Here is a 21385-nt window from a genome sequence, read left to right as displayed (position 1 = left end):
TTTTTTTCTTTATGGACAAGTCTACCCCCACACTTGAACTTTCACCTCTTCTCAATCTTCATCCTTAGCACCAAACCCATGTAGTATGTCTCAAAAGATAGCTCCACTAAGTTCTTAGAACAAAGGGTAGGGTTTTAACTATACTAAGCTTCATGGTTAAGGGTTTTAAGGGTGATGAATAAAAAGGCTCAATGTAGGCTCAAAGGGGTTTATCTAGGGGAGTCCCACGACGGGCACAAATGGGGACACAAGTTTATATGGCAATGGTGGTAATTCCTAGGGTGCCTCTATCCCTTCCAGAATCAGGGCCATGTATTGATATAACGTCTCAACAAGCACAAGAGTGAATTCTAGCATTCTCTAGTCCATCAAACTTAATCTATGGCAAGCAATCAATCAAAATGAAAGAATAATGAGATCATCAAAACATCGCCAAGAAATTAAGAATATATTTCATTTATCACTCCAAGAAAAAGGGACATGGCTCAATTATCTCACATGGGCTTTATGAATCAAAACTCATCTTAACATGCTTTATATTCTGTACCAAAGTTTCGAAATCCATATCCACTACACATGCATACATTTTTCATATATCTCAATTAACCAAAGAATACCATGTTAAAATATCATCTCAATCTTGTGATCCTCTTTTAGTCATGATTTCAGAGATATAGAATCATCCTAGACAGTTGAAAGGGCATCCTAAGACTCAAAAACAAAAATAAAAGCAACGAAAATTTTTGAATTTTTGACATTTTTCGATTTTTTTTTTTTGTATTTTTCAATATATGACTCAAACTAAAAGTGTAAATCCCTTCCCCCACACTTAAATATTGCATTGTCCTCAATGTAATCAATTATAAGCATGCAATGAAACACTTAAGCATATAGGGCTAGAATTTACGAAAATGACTAAGTACAAAGAAAAGTTGGAGGAGTAAAAGGGAAGGATAAAACAAATCTGCGTTGATGACTCCTCCACAGCAACTTCTGAATTGGGTTGCCTCCCAAGCAGCGCTTAATGTTTATAGTTTTTCAGCCAAGACTTGTACCTCCATTTAATCCTCAGGGTTTGGAACGTTTTGGAGGGGTACGGCCTCCACTTCATGTTCCACAAATGCCTCATAGTAAGGCTTCAAGCGGTGGCCATTCACCTTGAACTCGTTATTTGTTTGTTCACTCTTTATCTGCACAGCTCCATGAGGAAACACATGAGTGATAACAAAAGGTCCAATCCAACGAGAACGAAGCTTACCTGGGAAGAGTTTGAGACGAGAATGGAAGAGAAGAACTTTTTGACCCACAACAAAAGTCTTCCTTCGAATCATTTTGTCATGGAATGCCTTAGTCTTATCCTTGTAAATTTTAGCACTTTCAAAGGCATCATTCCTTATCTCCTCTAACTCTTGCAATTGCAACTTCCTATGAAGCCCAGCTGCATCCATATCCATGTTGAACTGCTTCACAGCCCACCAAGCTTTGTGCTCCAACTCCACAGGTAAATGGCAAGGTTTGCCATAGATAATTCGATATGGTGACATACCTATGGGAGTTTTGTATGCAGTTCTGTAGGCCCACAGAGCATCCTCTAAACGCAAGGACCAGTCCTTCCTGTTGGGGTTCACAGTCTTCTCCAATATCCCCTTAATCTGACGATTAGAGACCTCAGCCTGCCCACTAGTTTGTGGGTGATAAGGTGTAGAAACCTTATGTGTGACATCATATCTCCTCAAGAGAGCCTCAATCGTTCGATTGCAAAAATGGGATCCTCCATCACTAATGAGAACTCTAGGCATTCCAAACCTGCTAAAGATGTTAGACTTGATAAAATCTGCAACAACCTTAGAGTCATTAGTTCTAGTGGCCTTTGCTTCCACCCATTTGGAAACATAGTCCACTGCAAGTAAGATATAGAGAAACCCAAAAGATGAAGGGAAAGGTCCCATGAAATCTATACCCCATACATCAAAGATTTCCACATTTATGATATTAGTTAAGGGCATTTGATCTCTAGGACCTAGGTTTCCTGTTCTTTGGCACTTATCACAAGTTATACAATAGGCATGTGCATCCCTAAACAATGTTGGCCAATAGAACCCAGACTCTAATACCTTAAATGCGGTCTTCTTAGACCCAAAATATCCCCCACATGCTTTAGAATGGCAAAAAGAAAGTATGGCAGTTTGTTCATGTTCAGGCACACATCTCCTAATCAATTGATCAGGGCAATATTTCCATAGATAAGGTTCATCCCAAACATATTGCTTAACAATTTTCTTTAGCCTATCCTTATGAGCACGTGACATGGTATCAGGAATCTTTCTAGACACAATATAGTTCACAATATCTGCATACCATGGTTCACTTACCTGAAGTCCAAAGAGCTGCTCATCTGGAAATGTCTCCACCAGAGGGAGATGATCTTCTTCATGCACCAAGCGGCTCAAATGGTCAGCTACCACGTTTTCACTACCCTTCTTGTCCTTGATTTTCACATCAAACTCTTGCAAGAATAGGATCCATCTGATAAGCCTTGGTTTCGCCTCCTTCTTGGTCATCAAGTATTTCAAAGCTGCATGGTCAGTAAAGATAGTAACTTTGGTACCAAGTAAATAAGAGCGAAACTTCTCAAGGGCAAATACAACTGCAAGGAGCTCTTTCTCTGTGGTGGAGTAATTCATTTGCGCATCATTGAGAGTCCTTGAGGCGTAGTAGATGGCATAGGGTAGCTTGTCCTTCCTTTGCCCCAAAACAGCTCCAACTGCATAGTCAGAGGCATCACACATCAACTCAAAGGGCAATGACCAATCAGGAGGTAACATGATGGGGGCAGACGTCAGCAACTCCTTAAGCTTGTCAAAAGCTTCTTGACACTCCTTGTCAAAGTGAAAGGGCACATCCTTCTGGAGTAGTTGACATAAGGGTCTCGAAATCTTAGAGAAGTCCTTGATGAACCTCCTATAAAAACCTGCATGGCTAAGGAAAGAACGAATCTCTCTCACAGAAGTGGGAGAGGGTAAGTGACGCACAATATCCACCTTGGCCTTATCAACCTCTATACCCCTAGCAGAGACAATATGTCCTAGAACTATCCCTTGTTGAACCATAAAATGGCATTTTTCCCAATTAAGTACAAGGTTAGTTTCCATGCAACGTTTCAAAATTATCTCCAGATTATTAAGACAATCATCAAAATTCTTTCCAAAAACTGAAAAGTCATCCATGAATACCTCTATGATTTTCTCAATATAATCTGAAAAGATACTTACCATACATCTCTGAAAAGTACCTGGAGCGTTGCAAAGTCCGAAGGGCATACGTCTATAGGCAAATGTTCCAAAGGGGCAAGTGAAGGTTGTCTTCTCTTGATCTTCATTTGCAATTGCAATCTGGTTGTAACCAGAGTATCCATCCAGAAAGCAATAGTAGTCATGTCCAGCTAGGCGCTCAAGCATCTGATCAATGAATGGCAGAGGAAAGTGGTCTTTCCTTGTAGTTGCGTTGAGCCTCCTATAGTCAATGCACACTCTGTGGCCTGTGACTGTCCTTTGGGGCACCAGTTCGTTATCAGCATTCTTAACCACAGTGATCCCAGACTTCTTGGGCACGACCTGAACTGGGGAGACCCACTTGGAGTCTGAAATAGGGTAGATTACCCCACAATCAAGGAGTTTGATAACCTCCTTCTTCACAACTTCCATCATTGGAGGGTTGAGACGGCGTTGAGCCTCTCTAGTGGGTTTAGACCCCTCCTCCAGAAGTATCCTATGGACGCAAGTTGTAGGGCTGATTCCCTTGATGTCCGCCAATGTCCATCCTATGGCGGTCTTGTGTTGCTTCAACATCTCCACCAATTTCTCTTCTTGTGGAGTCGTTAGTGCAGAGGACACAATCACTGGTAAGGTCTCCTTGTCCCCTAAGTAGACATACTTCAAATGGTCTGGAAGAGGTTTTAGCTCAAGTTCTGGGGCCTGGACCACTGAAGGTAAAGTCTTGTTAGTGGATAACTGAATGGACAAGGGAGAAACAGACTTACCTATATAGGGAGATGCCTCAAGGAAGGAGACGTTCTCAATGATTTTCTCCTCACAAGTGTCTTTCAACTTGTCCTCTGAAATGGTGACTCCTTCCTTTGTATAGCCTACCCCACTCTCAAGGGTAGTGACTAAGGTATCCTCATGCATAATGTCAAACATTTTCTGCGCAAGTTCATCCAAAATATCAGTAGAAAAACAATCATGAACTTCTAGGGGATACCTCATGGCTTCAAAAATGTTAAAGCCAATAATGTCACCATCGAACTCCATTGTAAGAGAGCCTTCATACACATCAATCTTCGTCCTAGCTGTCCTTAAGAAAGGACGTCCCAAAAGCAATGGAGTGGAACTCACAGGGGAGTCCTCCATTTCTAAAACATAAAAATCTGCTGGGAAGATAAGATGGTTAACTTGTACAAGTACATCCTCTAACAAACCTTTAGGGTAGGCATTGGATCTATCAGCTAATTGAATGATAACATTGTCAGATTTAAGTTCCCCTAGACCTAGGGTTTCATAAACAGAGTAGGGCATAACATTAACAGATGCTCCTAGGTCTAGCATGGCATTCTTAAATCTAGAATTACCAATAGTACAAGGAATGGTGAAGCTTCCAGGATCCTTACACTTTGGAGGGATCTTCCTCTGAATTAGGGCAGAGACATTCTCACTTACCTTTACCACCTCCTTTTCACGGTTTACTCTCCTAGTAGTGCAAAGCTCTTTGAGGAACTTGGCATACTTAGGGACTTGCTTGATGGCCTCTAGGAGGGGTAGGTTTACTTGCACCTTCTTGAAAGTTTCCAAGATAGCTTGGTCACTTTCATCCTTCTTAGATTGGGCAAACCTGCGTGGGAAGGGCATGCAAGAAGAAGAAGGGTTAGCAATAACCGAATTTGTTAAGTTAGAATTACTACCTTTGATTTCCGGTTTTGCCTTTGATGGTGAGGATGCCTTGGTTTCTTCCTTGGACGTTGCAGGGTCCTTCTCAATACCCAACTTGGTGGGTTCTTGGTCTTCCTCAATCTCTATGCTCATTTGGGCCTTCTTTGACCCTTTTGGTTGATCCATGAACATTCTTCCACTCCTTGTAGTAACAACTGATGCATTCTCCACATTAGGGTTAGGTATTGTGTTACTAGGGAGCTTTCCAGTTTCGTGGATCTTGCTCATGAAATCCACAACTTGACCCATTTGCTTCTTGAGCTCTGCAATGTCCTTGGTGTGGGTCTGTTGTCCTTGAATCAAAGCTTGAGTAGAGTTTGTCAAGGCTTGTGTAGAGCTAGTCAAGGCTTCCAATGTTTTATCATAGTGGGCCATTGAAGGGCCTGAGTTCTGGGGAGGATGAGGCATGTAAGGCCTTTGAAAAGATGATCCTTGGAATGAAGGCCCTTGTGGACGTTGGAAGTTCCCACCAAGAGGATTCTGAACATTATCATTGTTGGTCCACTTGAAGTTGGGATGGTCCCTCCATCCTGGGTTGTAAGTATTGGAGTAAGGGTCATGTCTAGGACGTTGAGGTCCTCCTTGATATCCTCCTTGATACCCTCCAATAGCATTTGCAGATTCCCATCCTCCATTCTCATTGAGTTGAGGGCACTGATCTGTAACATGCCCTTGCATAGAGCATACCCCACAAGCCATTGTTGCACTTGGTCCCTTTGAACTTACCACTTGATTCATGAGAAGAGTAAGCTTGTTCAGTTGGTCCTCAATTGCAGTATTCTTGCTCATCTCATGCACCCTACGAGTAGAGTGTCCTACTCCCTCATATTGTTGGGAGTTCAAGGCACGATTTGCTATAAGTTCCTTCCCAACTGCAGGTGATTTGTCCACAAAAGCTCCTCCAGCTGCAGCATCCAACATTTGCCTTTCCAAAGGTAAGAGTCATTCGTAGAAACATGTGAGTAAGGTCTCATCCTTCATCTGATGTTGAGGACATTGCGCAAGTAAGGAGTTGAACCTCTCATAGTAGGCAGCATAGGACTCATCATGGGCTTGCTCTGTTCCACTGAGCTTCTTCCTAAGTGTGATGACCTTAGAAGCTGGGAAGTATTTCTCCAAGAAGGCCTTTCTCATTGTCTCCCATGAAGTGATACGTCCTGCAGGAAGTTCATATAGCCAATCCTTGGCTCTATCAGCTAGAGAGAATGGAAATGCTCTCATCTTCAGAAGATTCTCATCTGCCCCTTGTGGTTGCATGTTTGCACAAACAGATTGAAATTCTCGAATGTGCTTGTTGGCATCCTCCATATTAAGTCCATGGAAGATAGGGAGCTTGTGCAACAGTCCACTTTTAAGCTCAAACTCTGCTTGTCTTCCAGCTGCAGGGGCAGGGTATACTATGCCTGTAGGGGGTCCTCCTTCAACAGTTGCGGTAGAAAGTTCCCTAATAGATGCCATTCTCTCTTCTCTGACTTCTTCAGGTGGTGGTGAAGGTGGTGGTGTAGAGTTGGATGAAACCACAGGTGAAGGTGAACGTGAAGGCGGAGATGGACTTGGTGTAGGTGATGTAGACTCCTCAGAACAGTAGGTCCTCTTCCCTTGCTCGTTAAATGTGTACTCTCTGAACGTTGAAGGAGAAGGGCTTGTGAACCCAAGGAGTGAAGGACCCTTCAAACGAGTGAGCCTTTCTTCAATTTCCTTTAGTTTATCTGGTCCAAAAGGCTCGGTCATTCATAGGAATCCTGAATATCATTAAAATTAAAAGAATTTAGTAAAGTATAAAGTAAACTAATTACAAATTAGTGATTTATACATCAACTTCACTATCCACAAGTCACTATTCACACGTTACTATTCACGAATTTACTATTTATGATTTATACAAGTATAAAGAGAAGTATAATTTACAAAATATCCACAATCTTTTCACAAATAAACCACGTAAGAAATTTATACAAGTATAAAATGTACAAAACACACAATTTACAAGTGAAGGTTATGTTCAAGTATCTTATTATCTTCACAAAATAAAGTTAATATCCCAATTGATTACAAGTTGTAAGTCGAGCCCAATAGAAACCACTACTATTGGTGAGCTACGATCTAGGGATGGTCGCCTAGACATAAGTCACTTCCCTTTGTTTCAGAAGGCTAGATGGCCAGATTAAGAGGTAAGTGAGAGGGAGGACTCATTTAAGTGACACTACGGAGGCTACTCCCTCATTGAGGTTTAGGCCCCTATCGGCTACTCCCACATTGTGGTTTACGCACGGTCTATAGTATCTCTGAGATCCAATTTGAACCCATCACCCAGGGTCTCAACCTAAGACACCACCTATATGCCCCTTACTCAGCTTGAAAAGAACTCATGTGTTAGACAGTTCTCCAAATGCTAATAAAGGCCGCCCTCAACCTCATAAGACCTTAGAAAGGCACTAATGAAGGGTTAAGGCCAATATTAACAAAAGGGCCCTTATCTACTCATACGATTTTACACACTTATAATAATCAAGAATTTAACTACATTTATAATTAATTCTTTACATTTCTTTTGTTTAACAAATTTTACACAAAATTGTACAAAACTTTCACACAACACTACAAACAAACGTCACTATTTTTTTCATTTTTTTTTTCTTTTTTTATTTATTTATTTATTTATTTTATTTTTTTCTTTTTAACAAAAATATTTACAAAAATTTTCTATTACTTCTTTTTCTTTACAAATATTTTCAACACTTAGGTACGGGAACAGGGAGTCTCGATGTGCAATGGGACTGAAACAGCTACCCTTCTCAAGACTATGTTTAATCCAATATACCTTAGTGAATCACAATATTTTCATTTGTTATATATATCATTGATTTCAAATTCAATTCCAAGCGGTAAATCAAGAGGACGTGCGGCCCAAGTATAGTCGTCTAGACACAAAGTCCCTCCTACATCCTTTGGGCAACCTTACTGAAATGGCCAGGTAGGGGAGGGCGACCACGAGAGGTAGAATCCATTTTGGCATGAGCTACTCCCACATTGTGGTTTAGGCCCATTTGCATGCACTTCTGAATTCAAGAACCTGTCATGAGCGTTGTCCCCTTCCTAGACACCATCCCACATAGGCTATACTTACTTGGATGAAAAAGGTCCTAAGTGTGAAGACAGTTCAATGAATGTTAATAAAGGCCGCCCTCAACCTTAAGGGACCTGGACTAGGTACCAATAAGGGGTTTAGGCCTATATTAATAAACACGACTTCACCTATTCCTTCTTTAATTTACAACCTACAATTAAAATTCGTATTCAATAATAAAAATAACAACCTAAGTAATTAACTAACTAATTTTCGACAATTACAAATAATTAACACGTAAATTTTTTTTTCGGTCACAACAAATAAACAACACAAATATTCACATATTTAACAAGTGATTTTTCAATCCCCGGCAACGGCGCCAAAAATTGATGTCGCTTTTGGGAGCGACCAATTTAACCCTGAAAATATCGTTAGTAGTATAAAGTAAATAGGGATCGTTCTATTCCGGGGATTGAGGGTACACCTGTCAATGTAGGACACACAAATAATTAAAATTAAAACAAAGTATAATATTTACAAAATATAACAAAGTATATACATATTTACGAAAAAGGGGGGGATTTTTGGTTTTTGGTTTTCGGAAATTAAACTAAGTAAAGAAAACAATTAAAATGCAAAAACATAAAAATACAAATGGAATGCAAGAACAAAGATCAAATCGAAACATATAATCAAAGTTAATTCAAGTTCATCATTGTTCATCATAGTCATGCAAGAGGAATTGATCATGTGAAACGTTCTAAGCAAACAATTTCCCATATTTTACTTTCAATGCTAATTAACCTAAGTGAAAGCACCTAAGTCAATCCTATCAAACATGCATTCAAGCCCTAGAAAGCTAGTCAATCATACATGTTTAACGCATTAAGCATCTAGAAAGGTTATCAATTCAAATGTGCAACTTAGTATGAAAAAGTTCACCTAATTGCAATCTCCTTTGATTAAATTTCGGTTTTTGTACAAAACCTTTACTACTTATTGATTCAAGAACACAAAACCAAAAAGTTGATTCATGTTCTCAAATTCGTAGCAACATTCACATAAAAACCCTAAATGTTTCGAACCATTCAAGATTATCATACAAACGATTTCTATCATGCAAATTCAATCAAACACTTACACAAAAGCAACCATAAATCACAATATATGAATCTGAAAATTAACAATTAATCATAAAATTTCAGAAAACAATATTCGTTCATACATATGTGTCAACTAAGGCAAACCAACGAAAATTACAAAGCAAAGGTACAAGGAGAATCGGATTACACCGTGATGAAGATGAGATGAATGAAGTGATGATGTGGTCTCTTGAATTTCGAAAGCAATCTTCAAGGTGGAGGGTGGATGGTATGCACGGCTTGTCTTCTTCTTCCTTGGCCTTGCTTGAACTTCGTGGTTGCCCTAGAGGATGGAGAAGAGCACGGCTAAGCTAGAAGGATTTCTGAATTATTTTCTCAAAGTGTAAACGCAAAAGTGGGAACTAGGAACTCCAAAACGTTGAGAGAAGAGATGAATATATAGGGGACGACTTCTAGGTCTTCAAGCCGTGTAAAACCCTAGAGAAACTCACGGCAATAGCTTGCTTCCTCCACATAATTTCCTCCAATGGTTTCGTGCCACATAAGCCCTATGAGGTGGTGCAACCAATCACGAAATTCCAATATAAATTCCCTAAATAATCTTGCCGAAATATATAGAGATATTTTCTGATTTCCTTCACCAATTTCGGCAACAATATATTTAGAGAATAAAGGGGACGAACCTAGACTCCTTTGAGAGCTTTTTGTGTTCAACACATATTCTCTTTCCTTTAAAAGCTCCCTAAGAAATCTCCACGAAATCTCCCTTGAATTTCTGATTTTCCACACGGCAAAACCCTAGTCTCTCTCTTCATTATCCCTTTGCCGAATTCTCTAGGGTTTCTCTTGATTTATTTCCATAAAAATAGCCCTAGAAAATCTCCTTTTAATTTCTGATTTTCTTGGACGCTATCTCCTTGTTTCTCTCTTGCAACTTCACGGCAAACACATCTTTAGGGCTAGGGTTTGCGTCACAAACCCTAGTTCCATGGGCTTTGGTGGGCTTTCCTCCAATTAGCCGAAAATCCAACAAGTCTTGAGAGTTTATGGGCCTCCATGCGTCACTTCTGTGCCATGTCATCTTCCAACGTCACAACACTTTATTTTTCCATTTCTTTTTCATAGTAACGTTGGAAACTTCATTGATGGGCTTTCCTCCTTTCCGCAGGGTTTCCTGGTTGGACCAGGAAAACTTCTTTTCTTCATTTCTGCTCATTTATGTGGCTCATTGTTCTTCATTTTTGCTCCCCTTGGTGGTCGCAAGCTCCTCTTTCCATTTGTGAGTTCATTTCCACTTTCTAGCTCGGAGGTCCTGAAAATAGAAACTAGTAAGAAAAATAGAAACTTTCCTAAAATGAAAAATGGCAAACTTTCTAAAAATGAAAAATAGAAACTACTGAAAATAGAAACTTTCTACAAATAGGAACTTTCCCAATCAAAGAATGGAAACTTTCCTAAACAGGGTTTTATTAAGGAAATAGCGCAGAAAATGTAGGGAAAAACAAGTAAAACGTCGCATTAAAATGCTCCTATCACCTATCAAAGAACGCAAGAAAGCTTCAAAGGTGGTGGAGGCAAGATGAGGACCATGGCAAGGAGATGTTGATGGAGCTTGATCACGGCTTCTTGACTTAAAGAGGGGATGATGAAATTTTGAGAGAGAAAAGGGGAGGATTGCGTATTTGATTCAGGGTTTGATGATATTTTTAATGAGAGAATGTGTACAATGGTCGTTGTTGATGCTCCTATTTATAGGAGGATGGCAACTTAGTCTCCAAGTCTTCAAGATTGATCCACACAGCATTAACCAATCAAATAATGCCACGTCAGCTCTGCTATGTCATCTAACCAATTAAAAAGCTCCAAAATCAATCCATAATATTTTGTTGCTGATTTTCCAATGATTTAATCTGATTTTATTCATAATTTTCGGCCAAATATCTAGGCATGAACCTAGACAATGTATCCGGACTTATTTTGGACCTTTTTCTCCCTTAAATCTCTCCATGCCTTTATCCTTAATGTTCTCTCCTTCATTTTCTCTTGATTTTCACACTAAAATTGCAGATTTTATTCTCTAATTTCAGCCAACATTATCTTGAGGGAATTAAGGAATGAATCTGGACTTGTTTTGAGCCTTTTCTTATTGCACAATCCCATGAAACTCTCCCAAGATTTTCTTAATGTAATCTCCTTGATTATCACCTTGATTTTCACATTATCTCCATCATTTCCCATGCAAAAATCAGATTTAATCTCTCATAATATCTCCCACGTCATCTTCAAGCCATGTGGTCTCCTAATGCCTTCAGGTTTCCTAGCCTCATCAGGATTCTTGCGTTGACTGGGATTCCTAGTTGGACCAGGAAAACTCCATTTCCTCATTTCTGCATCTTTTTAGCTCATTTCCTGCGTTTCAAGTTCATTTCTACCTAAATACAACAAAGTAAGTCAGAAATGACATTGTTAAAGGGATAACTAAGTAAAATATAGGGAAAATGATACTAAAAACATAGAAAATATTACTCCGATCATTCTTACCTTAAGGCTTTATACTTTAAATTGTGTCAAATTTGGTCTTATTCTAAATTTCTTTTATTTGAGAACCCCTTATGTCACACCCCTAGTTTCGGGGTGTGACAAAATGGTATCAAAGCCCAGGTAGTAGATTCGTGTGGGACGAGTTAGACAAGATACTTAGAAACGGTCTTAAAGGTAAGAGTCGAGTCACCTTGTTGCTATATAAACGTTTACTTTATGTATAGGATTGGAAGATGCAGAACGCTTTAACTTAGTTGAGGCTCTCCAACAAGAAAATGAGGCTCATTGGAGGTTGAAGTACATGAAGCATTTTCAGCAATTAAACCCTCCTAAGTTTGCTGGAGCCATAAATGCTCATGAGACAGAAGCATGGATAACGCAAGTGAGGAAGCAACTAGATTTTCTAGAGGTTCCAGAGGTCTTCAGAGTGGAGTTTGCTGCTTTCTTTCTCACTAGTGCGGCAGATTATTAGTGAAAATTCGTTTTACGTAAATAAGTTGGTTTAGCAATTAGAGGAACTTTAGTTTGTACCAAACTACTCTTTTGTTTTTACAAGAAGGCCCAAAGAGGGTTCCAGATACTTCTACACGTGCTTCCCACTTCTGATAGAATGAGAGGGAATTTACACTCTATTGCTTTGTCCCTTCTGGTTATTTTGCTGTCTGGAATAGAACAACACTTCTCAAACTCCGATTTGCTTGAAAATTTAATATGTTTTTTCTTTAACATGATTACTTTTAGTCTGGAAAGTTTCAAGTTTATTGCTGCAGAAATGAAGTTTTAGTAAATCTTCAAAGTTAAGTTGTTCATGACTTTACTCTCCAAAGTCCACTTATGTCTCCCTTTCGTTATAACTCTAAGATTGTATCGATCTTGGTCTTATTCACATTTTCTCTTACTTGAGAACCCCTTAAGTCACACCCCGGGTTTGGGGTGTGACAAAATGTGACCATATTTTCAAAATGAACCAAGTACAATTCAGACAACACATTCAATTTATATATTGTCTAAAAAATTCAAACAACATAAAATGTGTCTTCTATCATCTGATGCATGTCATCTATTTATATTTTTGACATAGTGGCAGTACCATCCAAGTAATATTCTGGTCCGCAGCACCCTCCAGAATATAATTCCAGACAGTAGTACGATCCAATGCGTCATTTGGTCGACAATACCCTCTAAATGGCAGGGAATTGTTAGTCAGCAATACCCTTTAACCATTACCTCCTAGTAATCCGGTCGGCAATACCCTCCAATGCGTCATCTGGTCGACAATACCCTCCAAATAGCATGCGATGGTTAGTCAGCAGTACCCTATAACCATCGCCTCCTTGTATTCCAATCTGTAATACACTCTGATGCATCATTTAGTCAGCAATACCATTCAAATGACATGTCATGATTAGTGATTTGTTATTCAGATACTTCATATAGAATGAGAAGAGTATTTCAGACGGTAGTACTTTCCGATACGTGATCTGGTCGGTAATACCCTCCAGATGGCATGAGATGATTAGTCATGAGATGGTAGTAAACTATAGATATTTCAGCTAAAGTGAGTAGTTATATAGTATAATCAGTCCTTCCATCATCTTTCATTTAGTGGTCGCCTGGTGAGTACTACTGGGGAACTGATCTTAGTAGCCACCTAGCGTGTGCTACTGGTGACATGATTCTATTGATCGTCTGATCGATGAGTGCTACTGGTAACATGATCCTAGTGACCCTCTGATGTGTGCTACTAGTGATATGATCCTAGTGGTCGTCTGGTGAGTACGTGAGTGTGGTGACTCAGTTAGTAACCACTTGATAAGAGCTACGGGTGAAGTGTTATATACTTATTTTATATTATCAGTTTCTAGTTTAAAATAGATTTCTTAAGTATTACTTATTTCGTAATAAAATATGATGATCGAGATTTAATGGGAGTGACCTATATGTATTTAAGGTTTAGGGCCGTTTGGTGACTGCTGCGAGTGAGGTAACTCAGTTAGTAACCACTTGATGAGAGCTACGGGTGAAGTGCTAGATATTTATTTTATATTATCGATTTCTATTTAAAATAGATTTCTTCAGTATGACTTGTTTCGTATCAAAATTTGATGATCGAGATTTAAGAGCAATAACATATATTATTTTGATTTGGAGTTGGTTGTTATTATGGGAGCATGTAGGCTCCAGGAGTTGGAGGTTAGATTTGTGTAATAGGAGTGTTGAGTTGCTTTACAGGTTTAGGTAATCCATTTTTAAGGTAGAATTTCTTCTAAGGTGGCCCCTACATAGTCACTTCTGGTTTCACCAAGCGGGCCTGTCAATTTGTACTAGGGTTTTTCAAAATTGTAAGCTTGGTAGATCATAACTTTTGCGTACGAAATCCAATTTGACCGTGTCATGTGTCCATGGACTCAGTTTACGTTTTCTACAACTTTCGTGAATGAATTTTTCTAAAAATATATGGAATAAGAGTCCACTTTTTTGGAAGCCCCTAAAATACGGAATTGAGATAAGAAGGGAAGATAATCATTGTTTATTGTCCAAATGACTACTGAACCGGTAAATTAAGGTGCTGGGTACAATAATTTATTTTTTTACTTATAACTTTACCTTTTGATTCAATAATATCTCAATTATTGTTATATAAAATGAAATAAAATAAAATTCGTTGCAATTCACACATGAGGGGAAAAGAAAAAATAAAAAAACAGAGAATGGGACTAATAATTAACGGGGACCCCCTTCCCACGTTTGCTGGACGCAGCCTTGACCTTGGACCCTTCTTATCATCAATTCATCAAAGCACCAAATTTCTTGAGAGGTAGAGAAATGTGAGAGAGGTTTCAACTTTCAATAAAGACATTTGCATGTGGGTGACCCGACCATGTGAGGTATACCACTATATACATTATACATACATAATGCTCTAGGCCTCGCCCCCCTAAACGTTTCGGGTCAAAAGACAAACTCATCAATGCTCTTATACATCCATCATTCATATCCTATCCCTCGTTCCCTACAAATCACTCCATTAACTATTGGATTCCCCTAGCTCTTTCCACCACACGAACACAAGATATGCTGGCTTGCCTTTAGTGATCACTGCTTCATCAATCCCTCGCTCGGACCCATGATGAGAATAAACCCTATTGCTCGAAATAACAAGGGTGATTTTATCTTTTCGCTATATCATAAATATCCACACACCCTAAACAATGAGGGTAATTAATAAAAGAAAGTGGGAGATTAAGCAATTATGAGAATAAATTGGGCAATATAAGGTGGCCAACATCCTCGATTAGTCTAGGTGAGTAGGCGGTGCCTAAACTTATCGGGTTTCAGAAGAATGTTCAAAATATTTTTTGTTTTTATCAAATAATTAAAATCTAACTTTTGATTTGTAAATACTCATTATATACTTAACTTTTAAAAAAAATATATATATATATATATATATATATATTCAATCAATTATTGATAACTATAATTTTTTATTTTAATTAGACAATTATTTAAATGTTATATAATTAAAATAAAATAAATATCTGCCTAAGCGTTAGCCTAATCCATACTTAAGCAATTAGGCGAAAGGCCAATCCCCACCACACACCTACCACCTAGTCAATTTTAGAACATCGGATATAAAGAGAGTGTGAATAGTATTTTGAATATAAAAATGAGTGTGAGTATCATTATCCTATTGATAATTGTACCCGCCCGTTTTTTGTAAATGACAAAGTACAATTATACTTTCTTCATCTCCTAAACATTGTTTTTTTTTTTTTACCAATATCTCTTTCTTTATTAGAATTTTGATAAATATTTGCAATAATTTAAAATTTATATATTTTTTATTTAAATTTGCACCTTTATATAAAAACCATAATAAAGCGTCATTCTAACAAAAACAAATAATGTGTCATTTTTATATTGTTGTCTATGTGACATGAAATTTTAGATGTCTTTATCACATGACAAGTTGGTTTTGTGATTCATTTGTGAAAGCCTCTGTTTCATTATTATATTGTCAGTGGACTTTTGAGTATTCAGAAACATATTTATGTTTTGAACTTGATTACTATGTTAGGCTATCAAATTAAGTGTACAAAAATTATACACACACACATAGAGGATCATAAGCAGATGTCCGCAGTGCCGCAAAAGTGTGGATGTTCATGCTTTCTCAGCGATCTTGCGCCGACGGCGGCGCTATCTTGCAAGACGGAGGCCAGGCCTCCATCTTGAACTTCTTCTTGTCGGTGGACTCGCCAGCTACCAGTTTGCAATCCACCTTGATCGGGCTTGAAGTTTTGGCTGAGGTCGCTGCCCAAAAACTTCGACTTCGATCTTCTTGGCCTTCATCTTCATGGTGAAGCTGTTCGGGATGCCCCTGGCCTCCATCCTACAAGAGTTGCGCCTCCGTCGACGCCTGATAGCTAAGAAAGCATGGACGTTCGCATTTTTGCAACGCTGCAGACGTTCGCCTCAGAGCGGGTATATATATATATATACAGTCCGGCTATGGTGAGGATGGTACGGATTTCCCGTTTTCTCCCACTTTCTGATCACATTTTCACATCTTAACCGTTCAGTTTTTAGGTCCTAATGTATAGATCACCTCTGCAAAATTTCAGCCAATTTGGTGATAATTAAAGCATCCAAAACTGCAAATTACAACAATGTATACGAACGGTTCCGGTTCCACAGATTTGGTTCATTCGTGTAAATTACAATTTTGGATGCCTTAACGATCACCAAATTGGCTGAAATTTTGTAGAGATAATCTATACATTAGGACCTAACAACTGAACGGTTAAGATCAAAATATGTGATCAGAAAGTGGGTGAAAATCGGAAATCCGTACCGAAATTTCGGTACGGACGTCCGCACCTGAGAAAAATCCTATATATATATATATATATATATATATAGACACACACACACACACACACACATTGTCCTTCTAGTGAGGGATCCTTTTTTTTGGCTATTCACATCTTAACCGTTGTGTTTTTAGGTATATATAAGTAGATTATCTCTGTAAATTTTCAGCTAAATTTATAATCATTAAGACATTCATAACTGAGATTTACAATTATGAACACGAACGGTTCAGGTTGGACAGATTCGGTTCGTCCATTGATTAATTTAATCTAGTTCGATACCTTAATAATCATCAATTTAACTGAAAATTTACAAAAACGATCTATACGTTAGGATAAAAAAGTGGGTCTAATAAGTGATCCCTTAAAATGAACAAAAAATCCTCTAGCCAACAGGAGTGGTGGTGTTGGTAATGTGCATATTACTTATGATGTGACCATGATTAGTGGCACGGTCATTGGGTATAGGTAGCCCGGGCTTTGATAGCCAAGACACAGCTAACAGGCATGCAGGGAAGCCCAATATTATAATCGAGTATACAATGGCAACTCAAACATAGCTAAAGGTGTGCTTTACATCCCGATATTACTACTTGAGTGCGTTTGTAGGGGCATCTTACTTTGATGTTTGAGTTGGTGACGACTTGTTTCTTTTCGGTGAAATGTTTTGATCATCATGTTGATTAGTTTAAAGTGGGTAAGTTTTGGTTTTCAAACTGATTATGTCTTTGTGTTATGTTGTGGGATAGTTTTATTGATAAAGTTGTGTTCCTATAAAGTGTTTCATCATTAGCTATTTTTCTTAATCTTGTGTCTGTAATATTCGAGAAATAATATTGTGTGATTGGCTTATTTTTGAGTCACTCACTGAGCGTGTCTTTTGCTCATTCCTCATTTGTTCGTGTTTGTAGGTTCTTTTAGTTTTCGGTTTCAGAAGCATTTGGGTTATTGGCAGTGGAGAGTAGAATTTTCTTATTTTGGTTGACTCTTGTAAAAGAAAAGCAGTTTTGATTTTAAGCAGTACTTAGAATATTCTATTATGCTTTTATTTTATTTTTTTTTAAAGAGAAAAAAAATTACAAAGAGAAGTCCCCAGGGCAACCAAGGCTAAACTGATCCCAATTGAAAGCCAAGATGGTATCAGAAGGCAGACTGTTAAGCCACATTTTAGGAGATGAAGAGTTGTAGCCTGCATCAGCAATAGCATCAGGAAGTTTGCTTCCCGAAAAACATGAGAAAAGGAGATGCTATCAAAAGACCTTGCCAGGGAGTGGATGTCTCGAATAAGCGACCTTATAATCCACGGAGACTAAGAATAGGGGAGAATACGTACACTTAATTACAAGAGCCAAGTCGCCTTCAACAAGCAGACGAGTATATATGGTTGAAGCGCATAGCAGCCAAATTGCCATCCTTGAGAGCGGTGTACTCAGCCACAACAATGGAGGCATTTCTGATACACCAGGAACCAACAATAATGGGGTCACCATATGGTTTCTAATAACAAACTCAGAGAAGCTAGACCAGTGGAAGAAACAGAGCCATCAAAGTTGAGCTTTTGAGAAACTTTGTGGTGGAGGGTACCATTTAATGGCTTCCGAAATGCTTCTAGGAGGAGAAGAACCCTGATCATTGTGATCTGTGTATGCAGCACTAAAAGAGGCAGAGGAGTGCACAACAAAGATAGGAGAAAAGTCAGTAGACCTAAAAATAACATTGTTTTGAGCCTTCCAAATCTGCCAACAAATAAGTAAGCAATCTTCAATGGTATTATCACTTTCATGATGAAGTAAATTAAGCATCCAATCTTCCAAATTGGGAAAGGAAGAAGGCCTGGGGACAAGAATGGAAGATATGATTGGAATACTCCACTCCAGAATTATAAATAGCATAAACAGAGCTCAAACCATTGTAAAAGCGAGCAATTCTAGCTCTTGTCTTTAGTCTATCCTTAACCAAGAGCTAAGAGAAAATCTTAACTTTGGGAGGGATGTTAAGTTTCCAAATTTTATTCAATAAAGAGTTCTTAAGATGCTTCTTCTGATCGTTTTGAATCCATGTAGCTGACTTAATGGAGAACTTACCATTAGGAGCCGACCCCCAAATAAATTCATCATTGAACTCACAACAAGGAATATTAATAAAGGAAGTGGTTCTAACTAAAGAAGGATCCAAAACTTGAGAAAGTTTGGCAATATTCCAAGTTCCATTGTCAATATAGTTTGAAACTGAACCATCAAAGTTGATAATGTTTTGAGTAATATCATTAAGCAAATTAATAAGAGGAAAGTCATAGACCCAGTTAAAGGTCCAAAATTTGATATCCTTACCATTACCAACAATCCATCTCATGCCTTTCAGGATAAGATCTCTTGAATCTAGAATTCCCTTTAGCTTGGTTGGGGGCATCAAAGAAAGAATGTTTGCGTAAATATTTTTTCCTAATGATTTCAACCAACCAACTGTCATTGTCAGTTAGAATATTCCAACCTAATTTTGCTAAGGCTGCATTATTAAAAAAAAAAAGTAGGTTGAATGTCAAGGCCTCCAAAAGACTTCGGAAGGCAAATCTATTCTACTATGCTTTTGTTACTTTTTTTATTTACAATGTATTTCTTGCTTGTTTTATTTGTAATTCAGTTTAAATTTGGCCAATAATAATGCTTTAGTCCAATTTCTGGACCGGAGAGTTTCAGATTAGAGGACGTTGATCTGTTTCATGTATTGGTAATCTATTGTTTGCATGTTATATGACTATCAAAGAATGGATCGGAGATCGGACCTGGTGATTTATAATATAGGCAACGCCACAGTCGAATTATATTAAAAAAAAAAAACACGTACACATTGCGTTCGATAGCACGCGCTCTCTCTCCTTTTTTGGAGAGGGGCTATAATATAGGCAACGCCACAGTCGAATTATATTAAAAAAAAAAAACACGTACACATTGCGTTCGATAGCACGCGCTCTCTCTCCTTTTTTGGAGAGGGGCTATAACTACGCACATACAAAACAGTACAACAACCACGCTACAATTTAAAGAAAGAGCCAGCATTGGAAGCTAATTAATACTGCAATCCAACGGCTACTTTTCTTTAGAAAAAGAAAAGAAAAGAAAAGAAAAAACTAGAAAATAGAACAAACAAAGAGGACCCGACAACCGCTCCTTTTGCGTCATGGGGCCTCTTTTGCCTTTTAGGCTAGGCAGAACCACAGAAGTAGTGCTACTGCTTCTGCTCAAAAATTCAGGCGAGAGGTGTAAGTGGCTTTGGGAGACCAATTGCTTGGAATCACATCCCGGGCGGTGAGGCTTCTAGCTGTTGATAGTGTGGTTATCTTCACTGAGAATGGCCCTCTCAAAGGTCCTCCATCGATGCACCAACTTGCTCCCCAGACATGCCTCATCGCTACCCACTCACTAGAACTTGCCTGCCATTGCCATCAAGCATACATATATATAATTCCATTGATCACTCATGTAGATCATACTTATATATAATCACTAATATTCAAGATATGAATGATATTAAGCATCGTACTTGTCTTATATGCATTGATCCGACATCTCCATCTCCATCTTCAAACTCTACCAGAAGTGAGAGCCAATAGTTGGTTGAACCTTCGTTCACATGGAAGGCCACCTGCTTCCCAGGATATTTACATGGTGTCCTATATATCGTGGTTAAAAGTTAAATTATGAGTAAGGCATGGCGACAAAACATGACCGTTGAAGCAAATGCCAACACAGTAAACAAAAAAACAGATGGAAAGGAATCTCAATTAGCCCTTAATTAGTTACCGTCGGTAAAGAACGGATAGTTCGCCTCGGTTTCTGAGCAGACCATGCTCACCGGCAATAGCCATGCGGCCAAAGGCTGCGCCACTGAGGTCGAAATGGGTCCGCCCACCTGAGCAGTAGCCACCGGGGCACTCGTCGGTGACGATTATGGTGACGGCTCGCCTGGAGCAGATGGACTTGTCCAAACACTTGACTTTGTAACATGCGCCGCAACCCTCGCCGTTCTTGAATAGCACCGGGCTCACTGCGCCCACTCTCGCTCTCAATGGCTTCACGTCCACTAAGGATCCGTACCCACATGCCCCGCCGTCACTGCCGTCACCTTCGGGGCTGCCGTACCAGGTGGCTGTGGCAGGAAGCCAATGCGTGTTTTGAGCTGTAACAATTATTAACAGCATCGCAGAATTGACCAGCAATAATAGGCCAAATTGGAGGGGCTGCATTGTGTGATGGCTAATCAATTAAGCTTAAGTAGTAGAGGGTCTGGGGCGGCGGTAGCGGCAGCACCAGTGTGAAGATGGTTTGGGCAACGGAAAGCTCGATCTGCCGCTGCCTGCCGACACTCGCTGCCTACAATATAGTGAGTGAGAGAGAGAGAAAGAGAGAGCAGGGTTTGGGGAGTGGAGTGTTATATAGTGGCACAAGAATATAGGCGTTGTTTAATAATGTAATGTCTACACCACTAGCACACCAAACCCATGGAAGTTATTTTTATTTTACACCGACGGTTAAGGCGTTAAATCCGCATTCCGATATCCCACACAATATCTGTTGGGGGCCGGAGAGGAGGGTGTTTTCGTTATTTCGTTTGGGAGAGGATGTTTGTACTGTTAAGGCTGCACGTGATTGCTCAGTGGGCGCAGAGCTACAGACTGAGTGAGGACTTGACGAATGTAATGTGAACTCTCGCCCAATTAGCTGCTGCTCCTACTTTGGAGAAACACATGGATTGCGACATTTGTTGGCTGGTTTACTTGTTATCTTCTATTCATGTCATAATCTCTTT

At 39.0% G+C, this 21385-nt stretch overlaps 1 protein-coding gene across 1 annotated transcript; it reads right to left on the bottom strand.

Moving 5' to 3' along the window:
- Nucleotides 1-19495: 19495 nt before the first annotated feature.
- LOC112188887 (expansin-B3) lies at nucleotides 19496-21008 on the bottom strand. Its single transcript, XM_024328118.2, has 3 exons — nucleotides 20380-21008; nucleotides 20120-20249; nucleotides 19496-20009 (listed from the first exon to the last, which is right to left on the bottom strand). Exons 1-3 carry the CDS (start codon nucleotides 20820-20822, stop codon nucleotides 19818-19820), a joined length of 765 nt encoding a protein of 254 aa, XP_024183886.1. The 5' UTR covers nucleotides 20823-21008; the 3' UTR covers nucleotides 19496-19817.
- Between the last annotated feature and the right edge of the window lie 377 nt (nucleotides 21009-21385).

This window comes from Rosa chinensis, chromosome 2 (genome assembly GCF_002994745.2).
Source record: "Rosa chinensis cultivar Old Blush chromosome 2, RchiOBHm-V2, whole genome shotgun sequence".
Lineage (NCBI taxonomy): Eukaryota > Viridiplantae > Streptophyta > Magnoliopsida > Rosales > Rosaceae > Rosa > Rosa chinensis.
The sequence above is the reverse complement of the archived record's forward strand: the minus strand, read 5'-3'. Positions and strand labels throughout refer to the sequence as shown.